Below are 26,429 nucleotides of genomic sequence, written 5' to 3' on the forward strand. Positions count from 1 at the left end.
CCAAGCAATGGATTTTTTTTGGCCATAGAAATAAAATGTTCTACAAGGCATGGAGGATTTCTTATTTATTTTAGCAAAATACTTACAAAATAAAATTACAAATCTTTTGAAATACTTAAGACTGTATGTCAACAAAATAAATTCTTATAAAAACAATCTTTAAATTGTCTTTTGATTGACTTAAGACTGAAAATACAAAGAAAACTAACTTGGCTTCTCAAATGACAATGGGCGTGAAATGAGAGGTATCTCTTATTTCGGAAGGTTTATGGCAAGAGGAAAGCAGGAGTAATAAAATTCAGATTTGGAGAAATGAACTTCCATTATGGTCCAGGATATTCTGAAAAAAAAATGCTTTCTTTCATGTGGAAAACTATATTACACATTCTTTGTCAAATATTATATGTATGTATGGGATACAGCAGCTTTGCCAAAAAAAAAAAAAAAATCATGCTTTGAAATAAATTTAAAGATTTAGAAATAAGCTAATGACCAATTAAATGTTTCAGTAGAATAGGATGGCATTAAATTATACTATTGGTTACAAATCTATAATACATAGCTAAGGAATGTGTTCACTTTTATTCATAACAGAGCATAAGGCTAATGAAAATGATCAAAAGAAATCAGGGGGAAAACTGTTAAATCTCTGTAGTAAACATTACTATGATCTTTTCAGAGAACTGTATAAATGTCCCTTATACTATGGTTGTCAAAATAAAAGACAGTTTTAATTTTCCATTTTAAATAAAAAGAACAACTAATTGTTCAGTTAGAGAAAGAAATGTTTTGAAATGTCAATTTGGTGTATGACATTAGAACTGAGAAGTCAGGGAGAGTTACACTAAAGTAATATATCTCAGCACACCACTACGACAGTTGTAATGGTCTGTTATTCTGTTAAGCAATTATGACATTGTTTAAATGATAGTGGTCTAATTTAAGACCTCTAAAGTAAAAGAATCTAGAATAAAGGTTAAAATTCCAACCTTAACTCACCCAATTGCATATTTTGAATGGCAGCACAGTTAAGGGTTTAATCTGAAACAGAAGAGCTAAAAAGAGACATATTGAACTGGATGGTACTTGTAAATAAATTAAACTGTACATGATAGGTAACAATTTGGAAGCTATATTATCTTTTTCAAATTTTAAGGGTAACTCCTGGAATCATAAATGATACTTGGCACACTAGATCTTACAGCTTCATGGCTTTAGTAGGAGTATTAACTTTCCACAATTTAAATATTTATTATATTCATTGGGGACAGGGAAGGGGAATGTTTTAAAATATTCTCTCAATTAGGTTTAGCATACCTGGGCACCCATTTTACCAATTAAATGTGAGGAAATCTGAGGAATATAGTTTAACCAATTTTTTTGGGATAAATGTTCTGCTTTCAAATTAGAAATACATGGCACTAAAAACAAATGAAAAGTGGAAAATATATTCCAAAAAGAACAAGAGGGAAATGGAATATCATGTGCCCAACATAAATTTGCCATGTGCTGTGTTTTTAAATTTAGTTAAAAAACAGCAACTAACTATTTTAAAAATGCTGTGAATTGTTCTTTTTCTTTGTTCATAATGATAAGCCAAATCCAACATTTTATATATTAAATTATAAAATATTTCTCAAAAAGACAGCGGCTGAATGGCTACATTTGTATTTCCCTTTGTCTAGTGCTACTAGTTTTAGTATCTAGATATGATGAAAACAAAGGTTTCTGCTCATATTTTCTGAAAGCCAGTCTATAACATTTTGTTTTTATTTACTTCATTTATTTTGGCTGAGGAAAATAATTTTCATTATCTATGTATCACCTTAAGAAATATGTTACTGTGACTTAATGATATGAAAACTCTACCACTACAGATTGTAAGACCTTAGTAAATAATTATTAGAGAAGTGTCTGATGCTCAGAACTTGTTTATGGTTACATAGATGTCAGAGGTAGACTTTATACACAGTTTGTACACAAATATTTGTATTTGACATCAGACCTATATTCTAAGTACTATGCCTTATGCTTCACTGTCTCTTTAATAAAATACACATATTATATTACATGAATTCCTACATACCGTATATGTTTAGGTCAAACTGCTATAAAATACTAACTTATCTAGTAGTGCAAGAGATAAGATTCCTACATTGTTCTTGGGGATCTATATCATTGACTCACCTTAAATAAAAAGGTAGCAAATAATTGATTGGATAGAAATAATGATTTTCCCTTCTCTAAAAGCATTATAATAGGAAGGCCTTCGGGAGTCATTCTCTAATTTTTATGAGAAACATAAAGGTCAGGGAGTTTAAGTGACTGATTTAAAGTCATAGGGAATAACTATAAGAGGATGGATCTTAACCTTGTTCTTCTGAAATCAAAGCCAGTGACTCTCCTACTATACCATATTGCTTCCTGAGTTAGCAGGTGAGCTACTGATGCAGCCAAGATGTATTTTACCTTTTAAATTTTATTGAGAATCAGCCATAAAATTCAACAAAATGTTCCAAAGTTCAGAGAAGCACAATATGATATCATCCAGATTCTAAGACCATGGTTAGAGTTTTGTGTAACCTCCTAACGCCTTGGATGCTAAAGTGCACTGACTGGTTTCACAAGGTACCCAAAGATATGAAGGCAGATATTAAAAGGGATTATGGGACTGACATGTTTAATTTTCAAATATTTTTTCATGATATTTGAAATAAGAAATTCTTATTTTGATTATTTGCATCTCCAGTAAAAATAAGTGAACAAGACATTGACCCACGAAACAAAGAAAGGAAGTATTCTGGAATGAATTTTAACTGTCAAAAGCAGAGTCACTACTGTGGAATATTCTTTAAAAATTTTGCTTACCTGTGAGGATTTAGCAAACTTCTGACTATATTCCTTCTCAATCTGCTTCAACCTGCTATTGGCCTGAAAAACAAACACACACACACATATATAAAAGGAAACCAGATTAGCTTAACTAAAGAACGTGTCCAGACACTTCACTACTGACCTATATGCTTGGCATTCTCTTGACATGCCTATCACCAAGCAGCTGGGATAGCTGCCAAGTACAATACTCTTTTGTGGTAGCCACAAAAACTACACGGTTTGTCTTTGATCTGAAGCCAACTATTCATCACTTAAAAGACAAAAAAAAAATGTATCTTTGTTGCCAGTTATTAGAAAAACATGCAAATTCAGTGGCTAAAAAGAGAAAAAGTGAGAGAAACAGAACAAAAGTGTGAAAGAGAGAGAAGAAAAATTACTAAAAAGTGAATGGGAAAAGAAGGCATTAATACTGAGTAAGAAGAAGAAGAGATAAGGAAAAGTTTTGGTGAGGAAGTTTAATAAACTTTCCCCTTAGTTTGAAAATTTAAAAATTTAAATATTCAAGTAATGTTAGAAATGTGACATTTATTTTATAATTCAGTGATTAAAAAATCAACAAAATTCCTAAATCAAATAATTTGAATGCTAAGACTGTGGCATATAACTACCAAAATTTTATAATCTGCCACACCCTAATCCCAAGAGCTTCCTCTTTTGATTTTTTAATAGTGCTGACTAATGTACCACACATTTGATATTTAGCATATGATTAAATTATTATTTATCTTTTTTATATATCTGCCTCAAGTTCTTAAATTGACAGGAAAGATGGTTTTTAAAAAATTTTATATCTTCAGTGCTTAGAATAGTTCATTTTGTGTTATATATACTTCATAAATATTTGAGTTATTAATTTTTTTTTGAAATATCTAAGGGGAAAAGCATGTTACTTGGCTAAAAATCATGGGGCCTACCTATCTTAGAAGAATCAAACTTTCAGCTATCTTAAAAGGCAATGGAAAGATGTATTGTACATATTTCAATTTAATCCAATTCATTTTATATAATAACAAAATTAGAAAGAAGCCATTAAGGACAAACTATAATAAGAAAAAAAAATTCCTCGACAGCACACCCCAAGAACAACCATTCAATATTTCTTTTAAGAAAAGCAGGTAACACTTAATTTCCCTTTGGCACCATTTTTCAGTTAAGGGTAGGTCTAATTATTAGGAAATTTTCATTTATATCAAATCTAAACTGGTTGCTTCGTAACTCATTTATTGTTCCCAGAAGAACAAGTTCAACCCTCCATCTGTCAGCATGTTAAGTCTTTTCCATGTTAAAAGTCACCAGTTTTTTTCTCTAAAGATCCTTATAAGGTATGATATTTAGGCTCTTAAATAATTCCAGCTTTCTTTCTCTGAACACATTCCAGTTTAATATTTTATTTCCTAAATGTAACATCTACAACTAAATATAGACACAGTCTGACCAAGGCAGAATATTATATAGGGTTATCATTTTCTTATTCTTAGTCACTATGATTTCCAATGTAGTCTAAAAGTGACTTAGTTTTCTTGGCTTCCAAATCACAATTGACATTTGTTGAACATGTAGTCCACTGAAATACTAACATCTTTCCCAAAGGAGCTGGTCCTTAGCAATGTCTCCTTCATCTTTTGCTAAATTGTTTAATTTTAACCTGGGTATAAAATTTTACATTGATTCCTTTTAAATTTTACCATATTAGATATGGCTTAATGCACTAGTCTTTCAAGAGTGAAGATTCCTGATTTTGTCATTCAATAGTACCTATCTTTCCTTGTTTGGTGTAATCTGCAAATTTAATATGTAGACATTTGCTCTGAGTTGAATTGAATTCAAAAATTACCAATGATGACTGATTGGAATAAATGGATATGTATGAAAGAAGTAGGCTGATAAAAAAAAAAAGACAGAGAATAAGATGGTCACATTTAAAGTTGTACTGATAGAATCAATCAACATGAGCCTTGAATAAAGCCTAAGTGGCTATAAGGACAGTGGTAGAGAAAGGTAATAAATTCTGCTTTGTTTGACTTTGAAATGCCTATAGGACAATCAGTTCAAGATCTTAAAAGGGCAATTGAAGAAGCAGAACATTCCAGTCATGGGGGACTACCAGTCTAAAGATATAGAGATGGAAGTAGAAATATGTGTGAGGAACAGCAAGTAGGCCATTATGGTTTTGAAGAGCATATGGAAAGGAAATAATATGTAAAAAGACTTCAAAAGAGAGGAAGTCCTAGGATACAAAAAGCTTTAAATGTCAAAGTGAGTTAATATTTGATCCTGGTGATGACAGAAAGCCACTGGAGCTCGTTAAGCAGAGGAGTGATATGGCCAGGCCAGACCAGACCAAACTTTAAGATAATCACTTCAGCTACATGGGGGATGGATTTATTAAAGTAGGGAAAGACTTCTGGAAAGGAAACCAAGTAGGAGACTACTGGAATAGTCCAGCCAAGAAGTAATCTGAACCTGTAATAGGTGATAACCATCTGAGTAGATGAAGATGTAACTAATAGATGTTGTTCATCCTTCATTTCAAAGAAGACCAATGATATCATGGAATATGTCTTGAGTTGTGAATGAATTGATTTAAATGAAGCAGACTGGCCAAAGTCATCATCTTCACTCTTTCTTCCACAGTCACTGAAGTCCACTGATAAGACAAAAGTCAGATTAAGTGGTAACAGTTTAGGATGCAGTGGACAACCATGACATCTTTGATGTCTGACCAAGCTCTATGCACTCCACAATGCCTGCTTCAGCCACCTTCATGGCTATTGGAACAGACTGTTTTGATTCATTTGTTCTACTGGGGAAAATCTTCACATGCTTGAGACATCCCCTCACTCATGGATGAGTCTGAGGCCTATTAGTAACCCTGAACCTGATTTAGCCTGACAAAATGGATTTACTGGGGTGTGATCACTATGTATGCTACAGTTTCTTGGAGCCAAAGATGAGAGTTATGAGAAAGGTGGATATTAAATGTGTATAAGCAGTTCTGAAAAGGGTTCAGCAAGCTTTCACAATAGAGGTGTTAGTCCTCCATGAAAACCCATACTCCCCGTGATAGACATGATAAAGTTAAAAAGAACAGACATAATGAAGCGAGAAATGACAAGATTTGGCATCTGATTTGATATATGGGTTAAATTAGAGTTGAAGATGACACCAGGGTTGCTAGTGTTATAGCTTAAGTAGCTATAAGCAGCAACAGGAAAGTTTAGTAGAGAGATTAGAGGAAGAGGAGCAGGAAAAGTATAACCAGTTCAAGATCTTTGAAAAGAAATTCATAATGTAGGACTGAAATTTAGATCTTCCTCCTAAAGGAGGAACTTTTACAGAAATGATAATTTAACCCATGGGAATGGAAAAGATCAACAAGGAGGGAGTAAAAAGAGATATGAGAAATCCTAGGATAGAGATAAATGCTTCAGTGAGGTCAAAAACAATGTAATTTAAGAAAATATTGAGGTAAGCCAAGATGGTGATGAGGATGCATGCATCTATCTAAGCTCTTCCTTGCTCTCAGACTACTTCTTTTATGAAAGGCCTCGAAATAGTGCTTGATTGAAAAAACCCATTAATATTGGGAGTACAAGACAATATCAACAGAAGATATCCACGAAATTTTCCAGAAAAGATCTGTTTTTGCTCACAGGCGGAGATGGTTAGACCAGGCACAGGGACAGGAAAGTTGGCATTGAGAGCCTGGATGGCAGCTCACACTGAGCAGACCAGAGTGGGGTGGGGTGTGATCTCAACCAGTGGAAAATCTGCAGGGAGAACTTTATCACAGTGTGAGCTACTTTGTTCTGGCAAGAAGCCAGGAGATCAGCAGAGAAGTTATAAACAGAGGGGACAAAGACTATAACCCTGAAACACTAGAGTCTCTCAGGACTTGTACACACCCACCCAATACCCAGAGTGACTCAGCATGCTCTCAGAGCACAACTGCTATGCACAACTACAATGCAGCCATTGTTGTCCCACTGCTGCTTCACTGCTACTTCCTGTTGTCTGTAGAGGAAGCTTGGTTATATCCCACTGCCCCGGATAAGCAAGCCATAGTTTTTTGTTTGTTTGTTTGTTTTATGTTTTATTCAAAATGAGCAAAAAAGTAAAGTGTGCTCTAACTACTGATAGCTTCTATGTGGAAAGAGAGCAGACTTCAAACCCTGAGGAAACTAAAAACAGTTTATCTCTAGATGAAACCCCAAAGGGGGATACGATCTGGTCACCACCACACAAGGCTCTCACAGAAGAAATCAAAAAGAGATTACAAGAGAGCTAGAAGAAAAATGGGGAAAAGAAAGGGAAGCTTGGCAAGAGGGGAAGGATAAGTCATGTTACTGATTAAAAGGTAGAGTGTTTAAAGAAATCAACTCCCTGAAAAACATAATTAATGAATTGGAAAAAGAAAATAGCTCTCTAAAAAAAACAAAATGGGCAAAATGGAAAAAAAAAATTCCATAGAATAAAACAACTCATTTAAGAACTCAATTGGACAATTACAAAAAGAAATAAAAAAGTAAATGAAGAAAATAGCTCATTAAAAATCAGAACTGAACAAATGGAAATGAATGACTTGGTGATACATCAAGAATCAGTCACGCAAACCCCCCCCCCCCAAAAATGAAAAAAATTGAAAAAAAATGTTAAATACCTGCTTGGGAAAACAACCAACATGGAAAATAGATCTAGGAGAGACAATCTGAGAATTATTGTACTTCCTGAAAATTATGATTGAAAAAAAAAGAGCCTAGCCACTATTTTTCAGGAAACCATCAAAGAGAACTGCCAAGATGTTACAAAAACAGAGGGTAAATAGACATTGAAAGAATTCATCAATCACCTATTGAAAAAGATCCCAAAATCCAAAATCCAAAAAAATATTGTGGCTAAATTCCAGAACTATCAGACCAAAGAAAAAATACTACAAGCAGCAAGAAAAAAAAATTCAAATACAGAAGAGCCACAATAAGAATTACCCAGGATCTAGTATCACCCACATTAAAGGATCGAAGGGTCTGGAATCTGATATTTCAAAAGGCTAATGAACTTGGTATGCAGCCAAAAATAACTTATATAGTCAAAATGAGCATTTTTTTTCCAGGGAAGAAGATGGACATTCAATGAAATAGGTGAATTTCATCTATTTCTGAAGGAAAAATAATGGAACTAAACAAAAAGATTGATCTCCAAATATGGGATTCAAGAAAAATGTAAAAAGAAATCTTGGGAACCATATTTCTGTTATGAATGTACACAAAGAATACATGTATAATTTGGTTTTATTGTTATAATATAAAAAAGAAGCTATAGGTAGAAAGGAAATTGTACCAGAAAAAGAGAAAAGTGGAAGTATATATCATATCATGAAGAGGCAAAGGAAACCTATTATATCTGAGGGAAAGAAGGGAAGGGAATAAAAATAGTGTGTATCTTAGTATCATCAGAATTGACTCAAAGAGAAAACTATTAGACATATTGGATTTACAGAGGTAAAATTCTCCCATCTCATTGAAAAGTGGAAGCGGAAAAGTGAAAAGGGAAGGAGTAAGCTAAATAGAAGGGAATACAGAAATTGTGAGGAAAAGGGTTAAGAAAAGAGGAGGGATTCTAAGGTGGAGGGAGGGATCCTAAAGACAGAGGGATGTGTGAGGCAAGTGGTGCTCACAAGTTTAAAACTGGGAAAGGAGGAAAAGGAAGGAAAGGAGAAAATCATAAGCTAGGGTTAACAATATGGCAGGAAATACAGAATTAGTAATTTGAATCATAAATGTGAATGGGGTAATTCCCCCATAAAGTGGAAGTGGTTAGCAGATTGGATTAAAAGCAAGAATCCTACAATATGTTGTTTATAGGAAACATACTTGAAGCAGGGTGATACATACAGAGTAAAGGTAAAAGGCTGGAGCACAATCTACTATGCTTCAGGTGAAGTGAAAAAAGCAGGGCAAGCCATGCTGATCTCAGATCAAGCAAAGGCAAAAACTGATTTAATTAAAAGAGATAAGGAAGGGCACTATACCTTGCTAAAGGATAGCTAGATAATCTAGCAATATCAATTAAACATATATGCATCAAGTGTTGTAGCATGTAAATTCTTAAAGGAGAAACTAAGAAAGTTGTAAGAAGAAATAGCAAAACTATAATAGTGGGAGATATCAACCTTGCACTCTCAGAATTAGATAAATCAAATCACAAAATAAATAAGAAAGAAGTTAAAGAGATAAATAAAATACTAGAAAAGTTAGGTATGATAGATCTTTGGAGAAAACTAAATGGAGACAGAAAGGAGTTCACTTTTTTTCTGACAGTTCATGGAACCTATACAAAAACTTTTCATATATTAGGACATAAAGACCTCAAATTCAAATGTAGAAAGGCAGAAATAATAAATGTATCATTGTGAAATGTATTCACAATGCAATAAAAATTACAAACAATAAAAAGCCTGGGGAATATAGAACAGGAAGAAATTGGAAACGAAATAAACTCATCCTAAAGAATGATTGGGTGAAACAGCAAATCATAGACGCAATAATTTCACCTAAGAAAATGACAATAATGAAATGTCATTCCAAAATGTGTGGTGCAGCCAAAGCCATAATAAGGGGAAATTTTATATCTCTAGAGGCCTACTTACATAAAATAGAGGAAGAGAAGGTCAATGAATTGGACTTGCAACTAAAAATGCTAGAAAAGGAAGAAATTAAAAAACCCCAATCAACTTGAAATTCTAAAAATAAAAGGGGAGATGAATAAAATTGAAAGTTAAAAAAAAAAAAAACTATTGAATTAATTAATAAAACTAAGAGTTGGTTCTATGAAAAAACCAACAAAATACATAGACCCTTGGTAAATTTGATTAGAAAAAGGAAATAGACAATCAAATTGTTAGTCTTAAAAATGAAAAGGAAAAACTTGCCACTAATGAAGAGGAAATTAGAACAATAATTAGGAGTTGCTTTGCCCAACTTTATGCCAATAAATTCGACAACTTAAAAGAAATGGATGAATATCTTCAAAAATATAATTTGCCCAGATTAACAAGAATTAAATTGGCTAAAAAGTCTCATTTTAGAAAAAGAAATAGAACCAGCTATTAATCAACTCCCTAAGAAAAAATCTCCAGGACCCAGATGGATTTACATGTGAATTCTACCAAACATTTAGAGAACAATTAACTCCAATGCTATATAAACTATTTGAAAAAATAGATATTGAAGCAGTCCTACCAAATTCCTTTTATGACACAGACATAGTACTGATACCTAAACCAGGTAGGTTGAAAACAAATTATAAACCAATTTCCCTAATGAATATTGATGCCAAAATCTTAAATAAAATATTAGCAAAAAGATTACAGAAAATCATCCCAGGATAATACACTATGACCAAGTAGGATTTATACCAGGAATACAAGACTGGTTCAATATTAGGAAAACTATTAGCATAACTGACTATATCAATAACCAAATTAACAAAAACCATATGATCATATCAATAGATGCAGAAAAAGCATTTGATAAAATCTAACATCCATTCCTAATTAAAAAAAAAACAAAACTTGAGAGTATAGGAATAAATGGACTTTTCCTTAAAATATTCAGGAGCACCTATTTAAAACCATCAGTAAGCATCTTATGTAATGGAGATAAACTGGAACCATTCCCAATAAGATCAGGAGTGAAACAAGGTTGCCCACTGTCACTGTTATTATTCAATATGGTATTAGAAATGCTAGCCTTGGCAATAATTGTCGAGAAAGAGATTAAAGGAATTAGAGCAGGTAATGAGGAAGCCAAATAATCACTCTTTGTAGATGATATGATGGTATACTTAGAGAATCCCAGAAATTCTACTAAAAAGCTATTAGAAATAATTCACAACTTTAGGAAAGTTGCAGGATACAAAATAAATCCACATAAATCCTCAGCATTTTTATACATCATCAACAAAATTCAACAGCAAAAGAAACAAAGAGACATTTCATTCAAAATAACTGCCAATAGCATAAAATATTTGGGAATCTATCTGTCAAAGGAAAGTCAGGAACCATATAAGCAAAACTACAAAACACTTTCCACACAAATAAATTCAGATCTAAACAACTGGGAAATTATTAAGTGCTCTTGGATAGGTCAACCAAATATAAAAAAGATGACAATACTACCTAAACTAGTCTATTTATTTAGTGCTATACCAATCAGACTCCCAAGAAACTATTTTAATGACCTAGAAAAAATAAAAACAAAATTCATATGGAAGAACAAAAGGTCAAGAATTTCAAGGGAACTAATGAAAAAAAAAATCAAATGATGCTGGCCTAGCTGTACCAGACCTAAAACTATATTACAAAGCAGCAGTCACCCAAGCCATTTAGTATTGACTAAGAAATAGACTAGTTGATCAGTGGAATAGGTTAGGTTCACAGGACAAAATAGTCAATAATATAGCAATCTAGTGTTTGACAAACCCAAAGATCCCAACTTTCAGGATAAGAATTCACTATTTGACAAAAACTGATGGGAAAATTGGAAATTAGTATGGCAGAAACTAGACATGGACCCACATTGAACACTGTACACCAAGATAAGATCAAAATGGGTTCATGATTTAGGCATAAAAAACATGATTATAAATTAGAAGAAAATAAGATAGTTTACCTCTCAAACTTGTGGAGAAAGAAGGAACTTGTGACCAAAGAAGAACTAGAGATCACTATTGACCAAAAAATAGAAAATTTTGATTATATCAAATTAAAGTTTTACAAACAAAACTAATGCAAACAAGATTAGCAGGGAAGCAATAAACTGGGAAAACATTTTTACAATTAAAGGTTCTGATAAAGGCCCCATTTCCAAAATATATAGAGAACTGACTCTAATTTATAAGAAATCAAGCCATTCTTCAGTTGATAAATGGTCAAAGGATATGAACAGACAATTTTTAGATGATAAAATTGAAACTATTTATACTCACATGAAAGGGTGTTCCAAATCACTATTGATCAGAGAAATGCAAATTAAGACAACTCTAATATAACACTACACACCTGTCAGTTTGGCTAAGATGACAGGAAAAGATAATGATGAAAATTGGAGAGGATTCAGGAAAACTGGTACACTGATGCACTGTTGGTGGAGGTGTGAACGGATCCAAACATTCTGGAGAGCAATTTGGAACTATGCTCAAAAATTATCAAACTGTGCATACCCTTTGATCTGGTAGTAGCACTGCTGGGCTAATATCCCAAAGAAATACTAAATAAGGGAAAGGATCCTGTATATGCCAAAATCTTTGTGGCAGCCCTTTTTGTAGTGGCTAGAAACTGGAAAATGAATAGATGCCCATCAATTGGAGAATGACTGGGTAAATTGTGGTATGTGAATGTTATGGAATATTATTGTTCTGTAAGATATGATTAGCAGGAGGAATACAGAGAGCACTGGAGAGACTTACATGAACTGATGCTAAGTGAAATGAGCAGAACCTGGAGATCATTATGAACTTCAATAACAATAATATATAAGGATAAATTCTGATGGAAGTGGATATCTTCGGCAATGAGAAGATCCAATTCAGTTCCAATTGATCAATAATAAACAGAAACAGCTACACCCAGAGAAAAAACACTGGGAAATGCATGTGGACTGCTTGCATTTTTTCTTCTTCCCAGGTTATTTTTACCTTTCTGAAATCAATTTTTCTTGTGCAACAAGAGAACTGTACAAATATATACACACATATTTTATTTAAGATATACTTTAACATGTATGAGACTGCCTGCCATCTAGGGCAGAGGGTAAAGGGAAGGAAGGGAAAAGTTGGAACAGAAGTGATTTCAAGGGACAATGTTGAAAAATTACCCATGCATATGTTCTATCAATAAAAAGCTATAATAAAATAAATTAATTAATAAATTTAAAAAATATATCATTAAGTTTTGCAATTAAAATGTAAAAGGGAAGTGTGACTGGCCTATAGTGGCCAATTCTGTGAAGCCTACATAGATATTCCTTGCACATTCGAATTCAAGTGGTCCCATGGTTTGGATGAATTTACTTTTAGACAAATGATGAACAGTTCTCTAATTGGCTGAGAAACAAAAAGAACTGAAGAATCAGGGGTTGATAGCTGGATTAAATGTACCTACTAAAGTAGGTACTGTCCCATTTCTCTCTCTTCTTTATTCTTTTTTTTTATTGCTGTCTTTTTACAACACAATTTTTTCCCAACCTCTCTCCTTTTTTTCCCTTCCTGACAGCTACTTCTAAAACTAAGTATATATTTTTTTAAAATGAGGGAATAAAAAAAAAAAAAACTAACAAAACTGATATATGTGTGTGTGTGTGTGTGTGTGTGTGTGTGTATGTATATATATGAGAGAAATCATGCAATGTTTAATAACCACAGACTTTCTACCTCTGCAAAGGAGTGGGATGGTGGTATCTTCTTAGGGAGATAAGCTTTAAAAGAAAAATTTTTTTTTTACAAGATTCACTTTTGATGGCTTTAATGAATGTTGCTCTCCCCAGTTATATACTGGTAAAATGCATTATTTCTCAATTTTTGAGAATAATTTGCGTAGTATTTATGCCAAATAGTTACTTCTATTTCTTTTTTTAAAGAGATGATTATTTAAGATCTCTGGTCTTCTCTTAGTTTGAGGCTTAGAAGGAATTATGTATTTCATTTGTGTTTCCAGTTTTATTAGTATATAACTACATTTTAAGTTTTGCCAATTCTTCTTATTCCCTCTAATTTTTTTTTTTTGTAATTTGATTTTCTGAACTCTTCCTTTTAATAAAGTTGGTTAAAAGTGTATTAATTTTGTATATTAATTTGAAGTGAATAGAGCTTGGAGTTAAAGACCTGAATTCAAATCTGGTCTTAGATATTTGCTAGTTGTATGAACTCTGGACATTTAACTCTATTTGCTTCAGTTTCTTCAATTATAAAATGAGGATAATATTATTACCTAGTCTTACAGTTGTTTGAGGACCAAATGAGATAATATTTGTAAAGAACTTAACATAGTACTTGGTTTATAGTAGGCATTACACTTGCCTGTTTTCTTTCTTAGTAACTGGAAAGAATTAGCTTTTAGGTTTATTTCTAATTTATTTCTATATTTCTACAGTTTCATTTATTTTTAGTTTATTTGCCCTCTAATATTCAATAGCTCCTCTTTTCTACTTACTTTGGGTTTTTTGTAGGCTTTTTAATTCTTATGATGGACATTCAGTTCATTAATCATTTTCTTTTTATTTTGTTAATTTATTTAAAGGGATATAAAATTTTCCCTTGTGAACTGTTTTAATTTCATCCCAGAAAAGTTGATTTATTATTTCATCACTATAATTTTCTCTTAGATAATTATTGTTTTCATGATTTGCTTTTTGTTTCCACTCATAATTCAGGATTTCATTTTGAAATTTCCTTTTAAATCTACATCTTTTTTTTTAATCTCTGAACCAATTATTGTTTTTTTTTTAATTTCACTGATTTATAATAAAATAGCTTAAACTAAAATATCTATCTATAATGTTTATTACCACCTTTTACATTTATTTTCAATATCACTAGCCTCTAATACATCGTGAATTTTTGTAAAAGTTTTATAAAAGTTCTATATGGAACTAAGAAATATATATATTCTTTAGTTATATCATTAGAAATCTTTTAGTTTCTTTAATTTCTCTAAAAATTTGTTCATTTTTTTATCTCCCCCATGCTTATCTTTGTTAGACTTATCTAAAACAGAAAGATGGACATTGAAGTCTCCTGTAGTTCAGCTAATATTTCCCTTATGAATTTAGATGGGACCTAAAAGTTAAATATTGAGATTGGCTTAATTGTTGGTAGTTGCTTTAGTAAAATAATTTTCTTGTTTATTCCTATTTGTTTTGTGAATTTTTCTTTTGCTTTGACAGCATAATTGTGATTCCTAATTATTTGGATTCATTTGATGTACAATAAGTTGCTCTAGTCCTTCATTTTTATCCTGTGTATGTCTTTTTTTTTTTTTTAGTTATATCTATTTATTGTAAGCAATAAATTCTGAGGTTTTTAAAAAATTCAATATATCATTCTTTCCTAGCTTTTCTTTTCTTAATTAATCCATTCATGTTTAAAGTTATGAGATGTTTATATTTTCTTCCATTTGGTTATGACATTTTTTTAAACTGCTTTTTCTTCTTTAAGGACAGTATTTTGTCTTTTCAGTTATTTTAGTTTAATCTATTTTAAAGCAATTATCTCTGTTCTTTCCTTTATTTTCAAGAATTCCCCAAATCCTCAATTTCTTACTCTTTTTCTTAATTTTTTAGAATTGTATTTATTAATTCCTTTATCTTTCTTCATTTTTTCTAACTCCCTTTCTTTCATTCCTGTTTTTCTGTTAAGAAATTACAATCCTCCCCAGCAATTTCTTGTGTTAATTTTTTTTTCATTTTTCTATCCCTTTTTCTAAAAAAGGTATTTATTTCTCTCATTTTCTTCATCAATTCCTCTCCAAAGAAATACTAAAGAAGGGAAAGGGTCCTGTATGTGCCAAAATCTTTGTGGTGGCCTTTTTTGTAGTGGCTAGAAACTGGAAAATGAACGGATGCCCATCAGTTGGAGAATGATTGAGTAAATTGTGGTATATAAATATTATAGAATATTATTGTTCTGTAAGAAATGACCAGCAGGATGAATACAGAGAAGCTTGGAGAGACTTACATGAACTGATGCTAAGTAAAATGAGTAGAACCAGGAGATCATTATATATTTCAACAACGGTACTATATGAGTATGTATTCTGATGGAAGTGGATTTCTTCGACAAAGAGAAGATCTAATTCAATTCCAGTTATCAAGGATGGACAGAAGTAGCTACACCCAAAGAAAGAACACTGGGAAATGAATGTAAACTGTTTGTATTTTTGTTTTTCTTCCCAGGTTATTTTTACCTTCTGAATCCAATTCTTCCTGTTTAATAAGAGAACTGTTTGGTTCTGAACACATATATTGTATTTAGGATATACTGTGACATATTTAATATGTATAGCACTGCTTGTCATCTAGGGGAGGGGGTGGAGGGAGGGAAGGGAAAAGTTGGAACAGAAGTGAGTGCAGGGGATAATGTTGTAAAAAATTACCCATGCATATGTACTGACAATAAAAAGTTATAATTATTTAAAAAAAAAAAAGGAATTCATAAGGTCTTCTGCCTTATCAGGTGTTGATTTATATTTTCTTTGTCTTACAATATTTATTCAGAGATGTTTGGATTTTGCTTAGATGTCTTGGAACTATCTTCTTGGAGCTCCTTCTGTTTTAATATCTTCCATACTGATTTATATGCTTGTGTTCAAGATTTTTTTTTTACTGTTTTATTCCTCTTCAAATATTTGATAATCTAAAGATTTAACAATATATATATATATATATATATATATATATATATATATATATATATATATATATATAATATATATATATATATATATATATTGGTTCTTATAGTCTACTGTGGCTTAGGACACTTTTTTTTTTTACTCCTTTTCCCTTGATGGTAGATCACTTTGGCCTATACTTCAAGGTTATTTTGGTCTCCTAGTTGGAGGAATTCACTTTTCACTGGCTTCAACTCTACCCCAAATAACTTCTGGGGAAACAAAATTGGATCCAGATGGATGGTCTGATTTAGTGTATTCTTCACACAAACAAGTGTCATGTATTTGAAGGGAATTGATATTCCTCTCCCCTCTTCTTCCCCCCTCCCCTCACCCCCAAAATTCTCTGGTTGAACACTGTTGCAGCACATCACACTGTTTTCTTATGCAGCATATGCATTCTAATATTTGTAGCTCTTTTGCCTGGGACAAAGAGGTGGACAGAAGTAAGTTTTACTGCTAACTTCCATACAGTGATAGGGTGAGGATGATGGAGGGATATGCTGGCAGAGACTGCAGCAACAGGGTTAAGGAAATTGCTCAATGTATCTCAGAACATAAGCCAATGGCTATACTAGTAGAGGGGCCTATTGGGGAAAAGGGTACATACAGAGGGATTGGCCTTGACAAATTCATTTTTCTTTTCAGGAGAATGGGAGAAATTGGGGGATTAAATAAAGAGGTAATGAAATACAGGGAAGGATAGAAGAGATAGTTCATGAGGAATGGTGTCTATTAAAAAATTCAGAGGAGACTCCCAGAGTGATGTGTAGCATCTTTGTGGAAGATTCATTGAAAAGCAGAGACAAAAATCATATAGGATGAAAAAGCAAGAGAGAATGAAAGGGATATTCCTACTACACTGGATTCATGAAAATATATGTATCTGTGTATGATATGTATATAGAAATATATAACATACATCTTTATATATGTATCTATCTGAAAAATCTTCCTTTTACTAATAAATTTATGTGTTCATCAAAAAATTACTCCTTTCATTAATAGTTTTATTTTTTCCTTTTTAGTTTTTTTTTCATTAACATATATTTATAGCATAAAACAAGCATTTCCATATCAGGGCAGAAAGTGCAACTCAGTTTGGCTGGTCACACTGCTTGAATGTCAAATGTATTCTTACAAAAAAGATTATTGTATGGCGAACTCACACAGGGCAAGAACTCTTGAAGTGATCAAAGAGCATTATAAGGATATTCTCAAGGTCTTTTTAAAGAACTTCAGAACTGATTGCATGATATGGGAGACACTGGCACAAGACCATCCAGCAGGGCATGCCCTCATCAGAGAAGGTACTATACTCTCTAAACAAAGCAAAATTGAAACAGCTCCAAAAAAACAAACAAAAAAAAACCTATGACGTGCAAAGTTAGACAATCCACCCCAAATGTACATATGTTCTGTGCCTGACATGTGGTAGAGTATTCTGAGCTCATATTGTTCTGATCAGCCACAGTCAGACACACTATAACATGACTCTAATGTAGTGATGTCATTTTGGTCCTCTTTGGGAATGAAGGAAAACCAACCAATCAATAATAAAAAAGGTGGCTGTACAGAAAACTGCAAATCTTCTAAATATAACTTGCTATTCCTTTCAAATATATGACAAAATTGTCATGTACATTGTTTATTCCGTCTTTTCCTACCTTTTTCCAGCCCATCCTTGAGATGACTACCATTAGATACAAATAGGTATAGGTACACACATGTGTATTTATTTATATACACACATGTACATATATACACATGTTACACAGAGAGACATGTACATACACATACATATGAGTATGTTATGTGTGCAGATTTATAAAATTATTTTAAATATACTTCTATTTTTCAGTTCTTTCTCCAGATTCAGATAGCTTCTTAATAGGATCTTTATAATTAATTTGGGTATTTAGGTCTTTATTTATTGATCTTTCCATGGCCCTTTGTTACATGTAATTTTTATTGCGTCATGACCTGAAAAGTTGCATTTAGTATTTCATCCTCTCTGCATTTGATATTAGGTTTTTATGCTCTAATACATGATCAATTATTCTATAGATGCCATATACCACTGAGAAAAAGATATGTTCCTTTCTATCCGCATTCAATATTCTCCAGAGGCCTATCATATCTAAGTTTTCTAAAATTCTTCTAAAATTCAGCTTCTTAAGTTCTTTCTTATTTTGTGGTTTGATTTATCTAATTCTGAAAAAGGAAAGTGAAACCCTCTGCTGGTATGCCATCTCTGCTCTTTCTTGTGATAATTCACTTAACTTCCCTGGGAATTTGGATGCAATATCATTTACATATATGCTTAATATTGATATGACTTTGTTGTCTATAGTACCTTTTACCAAAATGTAGTTTCCTTCCTTATCTCTTCTACTTGAATCTATTTTTGCTTTTGCTTTGTCTGAGATTAGGATTGCTACCCTTTTTCTTTTAAATTAACTTCAGATGAAGTCTATTATATTTTGCTCCAGACTTTTACCTTTATTCTATATGTATTCCCTTGTTGTGTTTCTTGTAAACAACATATTGTAGAATTCTGGCATTTAATTCACCTTATGAGGGACTGCATAATATTTACATTTACAGTAATGATTATTTTGTGTTTCCCTCCATTTTATTTTTCCCCATTTATAATTTTCACTCTCCATTCAACCTGTTCCTCCCGCACCAGAGTTTTGCTTCTGATCCCCGCCACCTTCAAGCTGCCCTCCTTTCTTTTTTTCCCTTTATTATTTTATTTTATTTTATTTTTATACCTTTTTATTTACAAAAAATATGCATAGGTAATTTTTCAGCTTGCAAATCCTGACAGTTGCAAATCCTTTTGTTCCAATTTTTCCCTCTTTCCCCCCACCCTTTCCCCAGATGGCAGGTTGATCATTATATGTTAAATATGTAAAAGTATTAAGTTAAATACAATATATATATACACACACACATGTTCAAACAGTTATTTTGCTGTATAAAAACAGTCGGACTTTGAAATAGTATACAATTAACCTGTGAAGGAAATCAAAAATGCATTGCCCTCCTTTCTATCAGCCCTGCCTTTTCTTTCCTCTATTACTTCTGCCCTCCCATCTATCAGCATCTCCCCTTTCCCTTGTCTTTCCCCTTTCTTCTCCTATTTCGCTATAGAGTAAGATAAATGTCTTAGATAACTAAGTGTGTATATTATTCCATGAGCCAAATCTGTTAAAATTTAAATGCTTGCCCTTTCCTTCTTCCATGCTACTGTAAAAGGTCTTTTGCATGTCTTCATGTAATGTAATTGACCCTATTTTATCTATTCTTTACTCTTCTTTCAGTACAATACTTTTTTTATCATGTAAATATATTTTTTATATTTTTACTTGAAAGTCCACACATTTCCACATTCTTTGTCTATGTTACACTCCTTCTAACCTCCCTAACAGTGATACAGTTGTCAAGAATTACAAGTATCCTCTTCCCATGTAGGGATATTAACAGTTTAATCTTACTGAATAATATGTTAATTCACCTCTCACTTTTTTACTATTTACCTTTTTTATGCTTCATTGAGTCTTGCAATTGAAGACTGAATTTTCTGTTAAGCTCTGGTCTTTTCATAGGAAAGTTCAAAAGTCCCCTATTTCATTGAATGTTTGTCTTTACTTCTGAAAGATCATGCTTGAGTTAGCTAGGTAGCTGATTTGGGGCTGTAAATGAAACTTCTTTGCCTTCTGGAATATCATATTTCAAGCCTTCTGATTTTTTAATGTAAAAGCTAAGTCCTGAGTAATCCTGACTATGTCTTCTTGATATTTTAATTGCTTCTTTCTGGCTGCCTAAAGTATTTTTTTCCCCTTAACCTGATAATCCTAGATTTTAGCTACAATATTCCTTGGACTTTTCTTTTGAGGATCTCTTTCAGGAGGGGAGTGGTGAATTCTTTGAATTACTATTTTGCCTTCTAATTCTAGGATATCTAGGCAGTTTTCTTTGATAATTTCTTGGAAGATACTGTCTAGTCTCTTTTTTTAGTCATTGTTATCAAGTTGTCCAGTAACTCTTAAATTATCTCTCCTGCATCTATTTTCCAGGTCAATTGCTTTTCCAATGAGGCATTTAACATTTTCTTCTATTTTTTCATTTTTTTTGATTTTGATTGATTCTTTGTCTCATAGAGTCATTATTTACCCAATTCTAATTTTTAATGAATTAATTTCTTCAGTTAAATATTTTCACTTCCTTTTCTATTTGCCAATTCTATTTTAAAGGAGTTGTTTTCTTTATTTCTAGCCATATGAAAATATGCTCCAAATCATTATTAATCAGAGAAATGCAAATTAAGACAACTCTGAGATACCACTACACATCTGTCAGATTGGCTAGAATGACAGGGAAAGATAATGCAGAATGTTGGAGGGGATGGGGAAAAACAGGGACACTGATACATTGTTGGTGGAATTGTGAACACAACCAGCCATTCTGGAGAGCAATTTGGAACTATGCTCAAAAAGTTATCAAACTATGCATACCTTTGATCCAGCAGTATTTCTACTGGGCTTATACGCCAAAGAGATACTAAAGAAGGGAAAGGGACCTATATGTGCCAAAATGTTTGTAGAGGTTAAAAGCTGGAAAATGAATGAATGTCCATCAATTGGAGAATGGTTGAGTAAATTGTGATATATGAATGTTATGGAATATTATTGTTCTGTAAGCAATGACCAGCAGGATGAATACAGAGAGGACTGGCAAGACTTACGTGGACTGATGCTAAGTGAAACGAGCAGAACCAGGAGATCATTATATACCTTAACAACGATACTGTATGAGGATGTATTCTAATGGAAGTGGATTCCTTCGACAAGGAGATCTAATTCAGTTTCAATTGATCAAGGATGTACAGAAGCAGCTATACCCAAAGGACACTGGGAAATGAATGTAAACTGTTTGCCTTTTTGTTTTTCTTCCCAGGTTATTTATACCTTCTGAATCCAATTCTCCCTGTGCAACAAGAGAACTGTTCGGTTCTGCACACGTATATTATATCTAGGATATACTGTAACCTATTTAACATGTAAAGGACTGCTTGCCATCTGGGGGAGGGGGTGGAGGGAGGGAGGGGAAAAATCGGAACAGAAGTGAGTGCAAGGGATAATGTTGTAAAAAATTACCCTGGCATGGGTTCTGTCAATAAAAAGTTATTAAAAAAAAAAAAAGGAATTGTTTTTTTCAGTGGAGTCCTCTTCATCCCCATTTGATCAATTCTATTTTTTAATGAGTTATTTTCTTCATTCAATTTTTGTGCTTCCTTTTCCAAGCTGTGGAATTCCTCCTCTCCTCCCCTTCCCCCCCTCCCCCCCCCGCCCATATTTTTCCTGCATATCTCTCTTCTCAATTTTTCTTCTATCTTTCTCACTTGATTTTCAAAATCCATTTTAGGCCCTTTCAAGAGAATTTTTTTAATTTGAGACAAATTCATATTACCCTTTGAGGCTTCACATGTAGGCATTTCACATGTTGGCCATTATTGTTCTCTTCTGAATTTGTGTTCCAATCTTCCCTGTGGTCACAGTAGATTTCTATAGTAAGGGCTTTTTTCTGTATCTTGCTCATAAAGTTAATCTTTGCAGATTCACTCCCAAGCTTTCTTTGATGGAAGACAAAGGTACTCAGGTTGACTAGATTTCCCCCAAGGTGCCTGAGGACATGTCTTTAGGGAATAGGAAGGAGAGAAATTTTGAAGTGACTATATTTTTTCAGTGACTTTGCTCAAATACTTGAGGTCTCATAATAGGACAGCACAGTTTTTAACTAACGTTTAAACAAGGTCAAGTGCCAACCAGGCACCAGACTTCAGGAGAGAAAAGAATATGCTGCTCTAAATTCGAATCATTAGAATAAAAGCACACAGGGGACTTTCTCATTTTATATTTGTGTTCCAGTGGCTTGCAAAATACCTGGTAAATTATAGGAATTTAATAAATGCTTATTGATTGACAGACAATGGTTCTAGATTTACTTACATGCTATGTTAGAAAGAATACTTCAAGAATATTTCAATTTGTGAGAGAAAGATATTTTCCCTTTGTTTGTCATCAATTTAGAGAAAAAAAATTTATAGTTTGTTAAGATTAAAATTTTCCCTCGCTGTTTTTTTGTTAACATTTCAGGTGTACACCTTCAAGTATCTGCTATTTAATTAAGTACTATTGACTAGAAAAAGCAGAATAAGTCTGTTAGATATTTTGCATGTAATTATGCCTTGGAGGTTACTATTTAACATACAGTGATAGCTACTTCCAGCCACAAAAAATATTAAGCCAAGAATAACTACTCCTTCAGTCTGATCATACCTTTACATTTGAATCCATGTGACTTTTGATCCTCTAGTCCCACATCTCTCCATCTTCTCACAAGAACAGCATGAAATATCTTGTCAAAAGCTTTATTAAAATCTAAGCAAAATGTATTTTTAGTAGTCTCTTAAATTAGTAGTTTAATTTAAGGAATTGTTTTCTTCAGTGGAGTCTTCTTCATCCCCATTTGATCAATTCTATTTTTTAATGAGTTATTTTCTTCATTCAATTTTTGTCCTTCCTTTTCCAAGCTGTTGAATCCCTCCTCCCCTCCTCCCTCCTCCTCCCACCCCCCCCCGCCCATATTTTTCCTGCATATCTCTCTTCTCAATTTTTCTTCTATCTTTCTCACTTGATTTTCAAAATCCATTTTAGGACAGAAGTAAATATAAAGCTAACCATCTTAATTCACTAACACAAAAAATCAAAACCCAGACAACAATCCAGGATCAAAACAGAAAATAGAATCTTACCTAATTGGGGAGTCTAAAATTCAAATTTAGGGTCAAGAGTCACAATGTGCATCAGAAATCAAGAATTGTAAATTACAAAACAGAGACCACTGGAAAAACAAAGGGATTTCTGAACCAATAAAGGCTAATAGTTTTTCTTCCTTTTCTAAATGAGCAACTGGTTAAATGTCTAATTCTTGGAACATGGTTATATAAAAAGTAGTTACACTTTCTCCATTGAACAGAATCAAGGATAGATCATAACGATGCAACAAATAAGCAAGCAAATAAAAAACAAAACAGTAAAGTATACATATTAGCATGGTGACTGCTTCTAATTTCTTTGAGCATCAACAAAGAAAGTATAGATATTTTTTAATTATTAAAAAAATACAAATGGTCAAATTTGTAGTTTTATATATCATAGTTAAATGTTCACACCACAGAAAATAGCAAGACATTTTAATAAATAATATTATTTATTAAATAATAATAGATAAATAGCAAATATTGGCTTAATAATTATGATAATTAACTTTATATTCTCAGTTTTGACTATATTCTGGAAAATTAAATAAATTGTTGCTACTTAGTCTAGAAGCAAAATGGGAAAAAAAGATTTTATATATTTAGTCTGTGTAATCTATTACTCACAGAATAAACATCCTCATTGGAAGACATTTCTTTATTCATATAAAACCAAGCTGATTAATTTCTGATTTGAAAAAATTGATAATTCTTATTTTAATAATTTGACTGAGCACTTGGAAAAAATATCCATTGCTTAACAGTTTTGGTGATTACTACTTAATAAATCATCTAGAGCCTGGGAACATTATTTCCTACCTCTATTATATTACTATTTCACCCCTCTTCCTGCCCCATTTGTTTTGATGTTATAAAGCTCATGTTCCTCCAAATGACTTTTGTTATTGCTTTGCCTAGTCTTTTGGTATTTTGATTAATATAACACTAAATCTATAAACTAATTCTAGTAGCATTTTCATTTTCATTATATTGTTTTGGCTCAGATATTTTATTCTTCATTTTTCTTTCTTTCTTTCTTTCTTTTTTTTCCAAATTTTATTTTTTTATTTTTTTTAAATAACTTTTTATTGACAGAACCCATGCCAGGGTAATTTTTTATAACATTATCGCTTGCACTCACTTCTGTTCCGATTTTTCCCCTCCCTCCGTTCACACCCTCCCCTAGATAGCAAGCAGTCTGTTGAATAGGTTACAGTATATCCTAGATACAATATATGTGTGCAGAACCGAACAGTGCTCTTGTTGCACAGGGAGAATTGGATTCAGAAGGTATAAATAACCCAGGAAGAAAAACAAAAATGCAAGCAGTTTATATTCATTTCCCAGTGTTCTTTCTTTGGGTGTAGCTGCTTCTATCCATCCTTGATCAATTGAAACTGAGTTATCACTCTTTATCGAAGAGATCCACTTCCATCAGAATACATCCTCAAACAGTATTGTGGCTGAGGTATATAATGATCTCCTGGTTCTTCTCATTTCACTTAGCATCAGTTCATGTAAGTCTCACCAGTCCTCTCTATATTCATCCTGCTGGTCATTGCTTACAGAACAATAATATTCCATAACATTCATATACCACAATTTACTCAACCATTCTCCAATTGATGGGCATCCATTCATTTTCCAGCTTCTAGCCACTACAAACAGGGCTGCCACAAACATTTTGGCACATACAGGTCCCTTTCCCTTCTTTAGTATCTCTTTGGGGTATAAACCCAGTAGAAACACTGCTGGATCAAAGGGTATGCACAATTTGATAACTTTTTGAGCATAGTTCCATATTGCTCTCCAGAATGGCTGGATGTGTTCACAAACCCACCAACAATGTATCAGTGTCCCTGTTTTCCCACATCCCCTCCAACATTCCGCATTATCTTTCCCTGTCACTCTAGCAAATCTGACAGGTGTGTAGTGGTATCTCAGAGTTGCCTTAATTTGCATTTCTTTGATTAATAATGATTTGGAGCATATTTTCATATGTCTATAAATAGTTTCAATTTCTTCATTTGAGAATTGTCTGTTTATGTCCTTTGACCATTTATCAATTGGAGAATGGTTTGATTTCTTATAAATTAGAGTCAATTCTCTATATATTTTGGAAATGAGGCCTTTATCAGAACTTTTGACTGTAAAAATGTTTTCTCGATTTATTGTTTCCCTTCTAATCTTGTCTGCATTTGTTTTGTTTGTACAAAAACTTTTCAATTTGATATAATCAAAATTTTATATTTTGTGGTCAATAGTGATCTCTAGTTTTTCTTTGGTCATAAATTCCTCCCTCTTCCATAGGTCTGAGAGGTAAACTATCCTATGCTCTTCCAATTTATTTATAATCTCATTCTTTATGCCTATGTGATGAACCCATTTTGACCTTATCTTGGTGTACGGTGTTAAGTGTGGGTCAATGCCTAGTTTCTGCCATACTAATTTCCACTTTTCCCAGCAATTTTTGTCAAATAATGCATTCTTATCCCAGAAACTGGGGTCTTTGGGTTTGTCAAACACTATATTATTAAAGTTATTGGCTGTTTTGTCCTTTGAACCTAACCTATTCCATTGATCAACTAATCTATTTCTTAGCCAATACCAGATGGTTTTAGTAACTGCTGCTTTATAATATAATTTTAGATCTGGTACAGCTAGGCCACCTTCGTTTGATTTTTTTTTCCATTAATTCCCTTGAAATTCCTGACCTTTTGTTTTTCCATATGAACTTTGTTGTTATTTTTTCTAGGTCATCAAAGTAGTTTTTTGGGAGTTTGATTGGTATAGTGCTAAATAAATAGATTGATTTAGGTAGTATGGTCATCTTTATTATATTTGCTCGCCCAATTCAAGAGCATTTAATATTTTTTCCAGTTGGTTAGATCAGACTTAATTTGTGTGGAAAGTGTTTTGTAGTTTTGCTCATAAAGTTTCTGATTTTTCCTTGGTAGATAGATTCCTAAATATTTTATACACTCAGTAGTTACTTTAAATGGAATTTTTTTTTGTAACTCTAACTGTTGGGTTTTCTTAGTGATGTATAAGAATGCTGATGACTTATGTGGGTGTATTTTGTATCCTGCAACTTTGCTGAAGGTGTGGATTGTTTCTAATAACTTTTTAGTAGAGTCTCTGGGGTTCTCTAAATATGCCATCATACCATCAACAAAGAGTGATAATTTGGTTTCCTCATTGCCTATTCTTATTCCTTTAATCACTTTCTCAATTCTTATTGCCAAAGCTAGCATTTCTAAT

At 32.6% G+C, this 26,429-nt stretch overlaps 1 protein-coding gene across 1 annotated transcript in view; it reads right to left on the reverse strand.

Moving 5' to 3' along the window:
* Window positions 1-26,429, reverse strand: part of CEP112 (centrosomal protein 112) — a 589,318-nt gene that overhangs the window by 184,740 nt on the left and 378,149 nt on the right. The window contains exon 21 of the mRNA XM_051996640.1: window positions 2,869-2,931. Within this exon, the coding sequence (XP_051852600.1) occupies window positions 2,869-2,931 (63 nt within the window). The remainder of the gene's footprint in view (window positions 1-2,868; window positions 2,932-26,429) is intronic.

Source organism: Antechinus flavipes, chromosome 4 (genome assembly GCF_016432865.1).
Source record: "Antechinus flavipes isolate AdamAnt ecotype Samford, QLD, Australia chromosome 4, AdamAnt_v2, whole genome shotgun sequence".
NCBI lineage: Eukaryota > Metazoa > Chordata > Mammalia > Dasyuromorphia > Dasyuridae > Antechinus > Antechinus flavipes.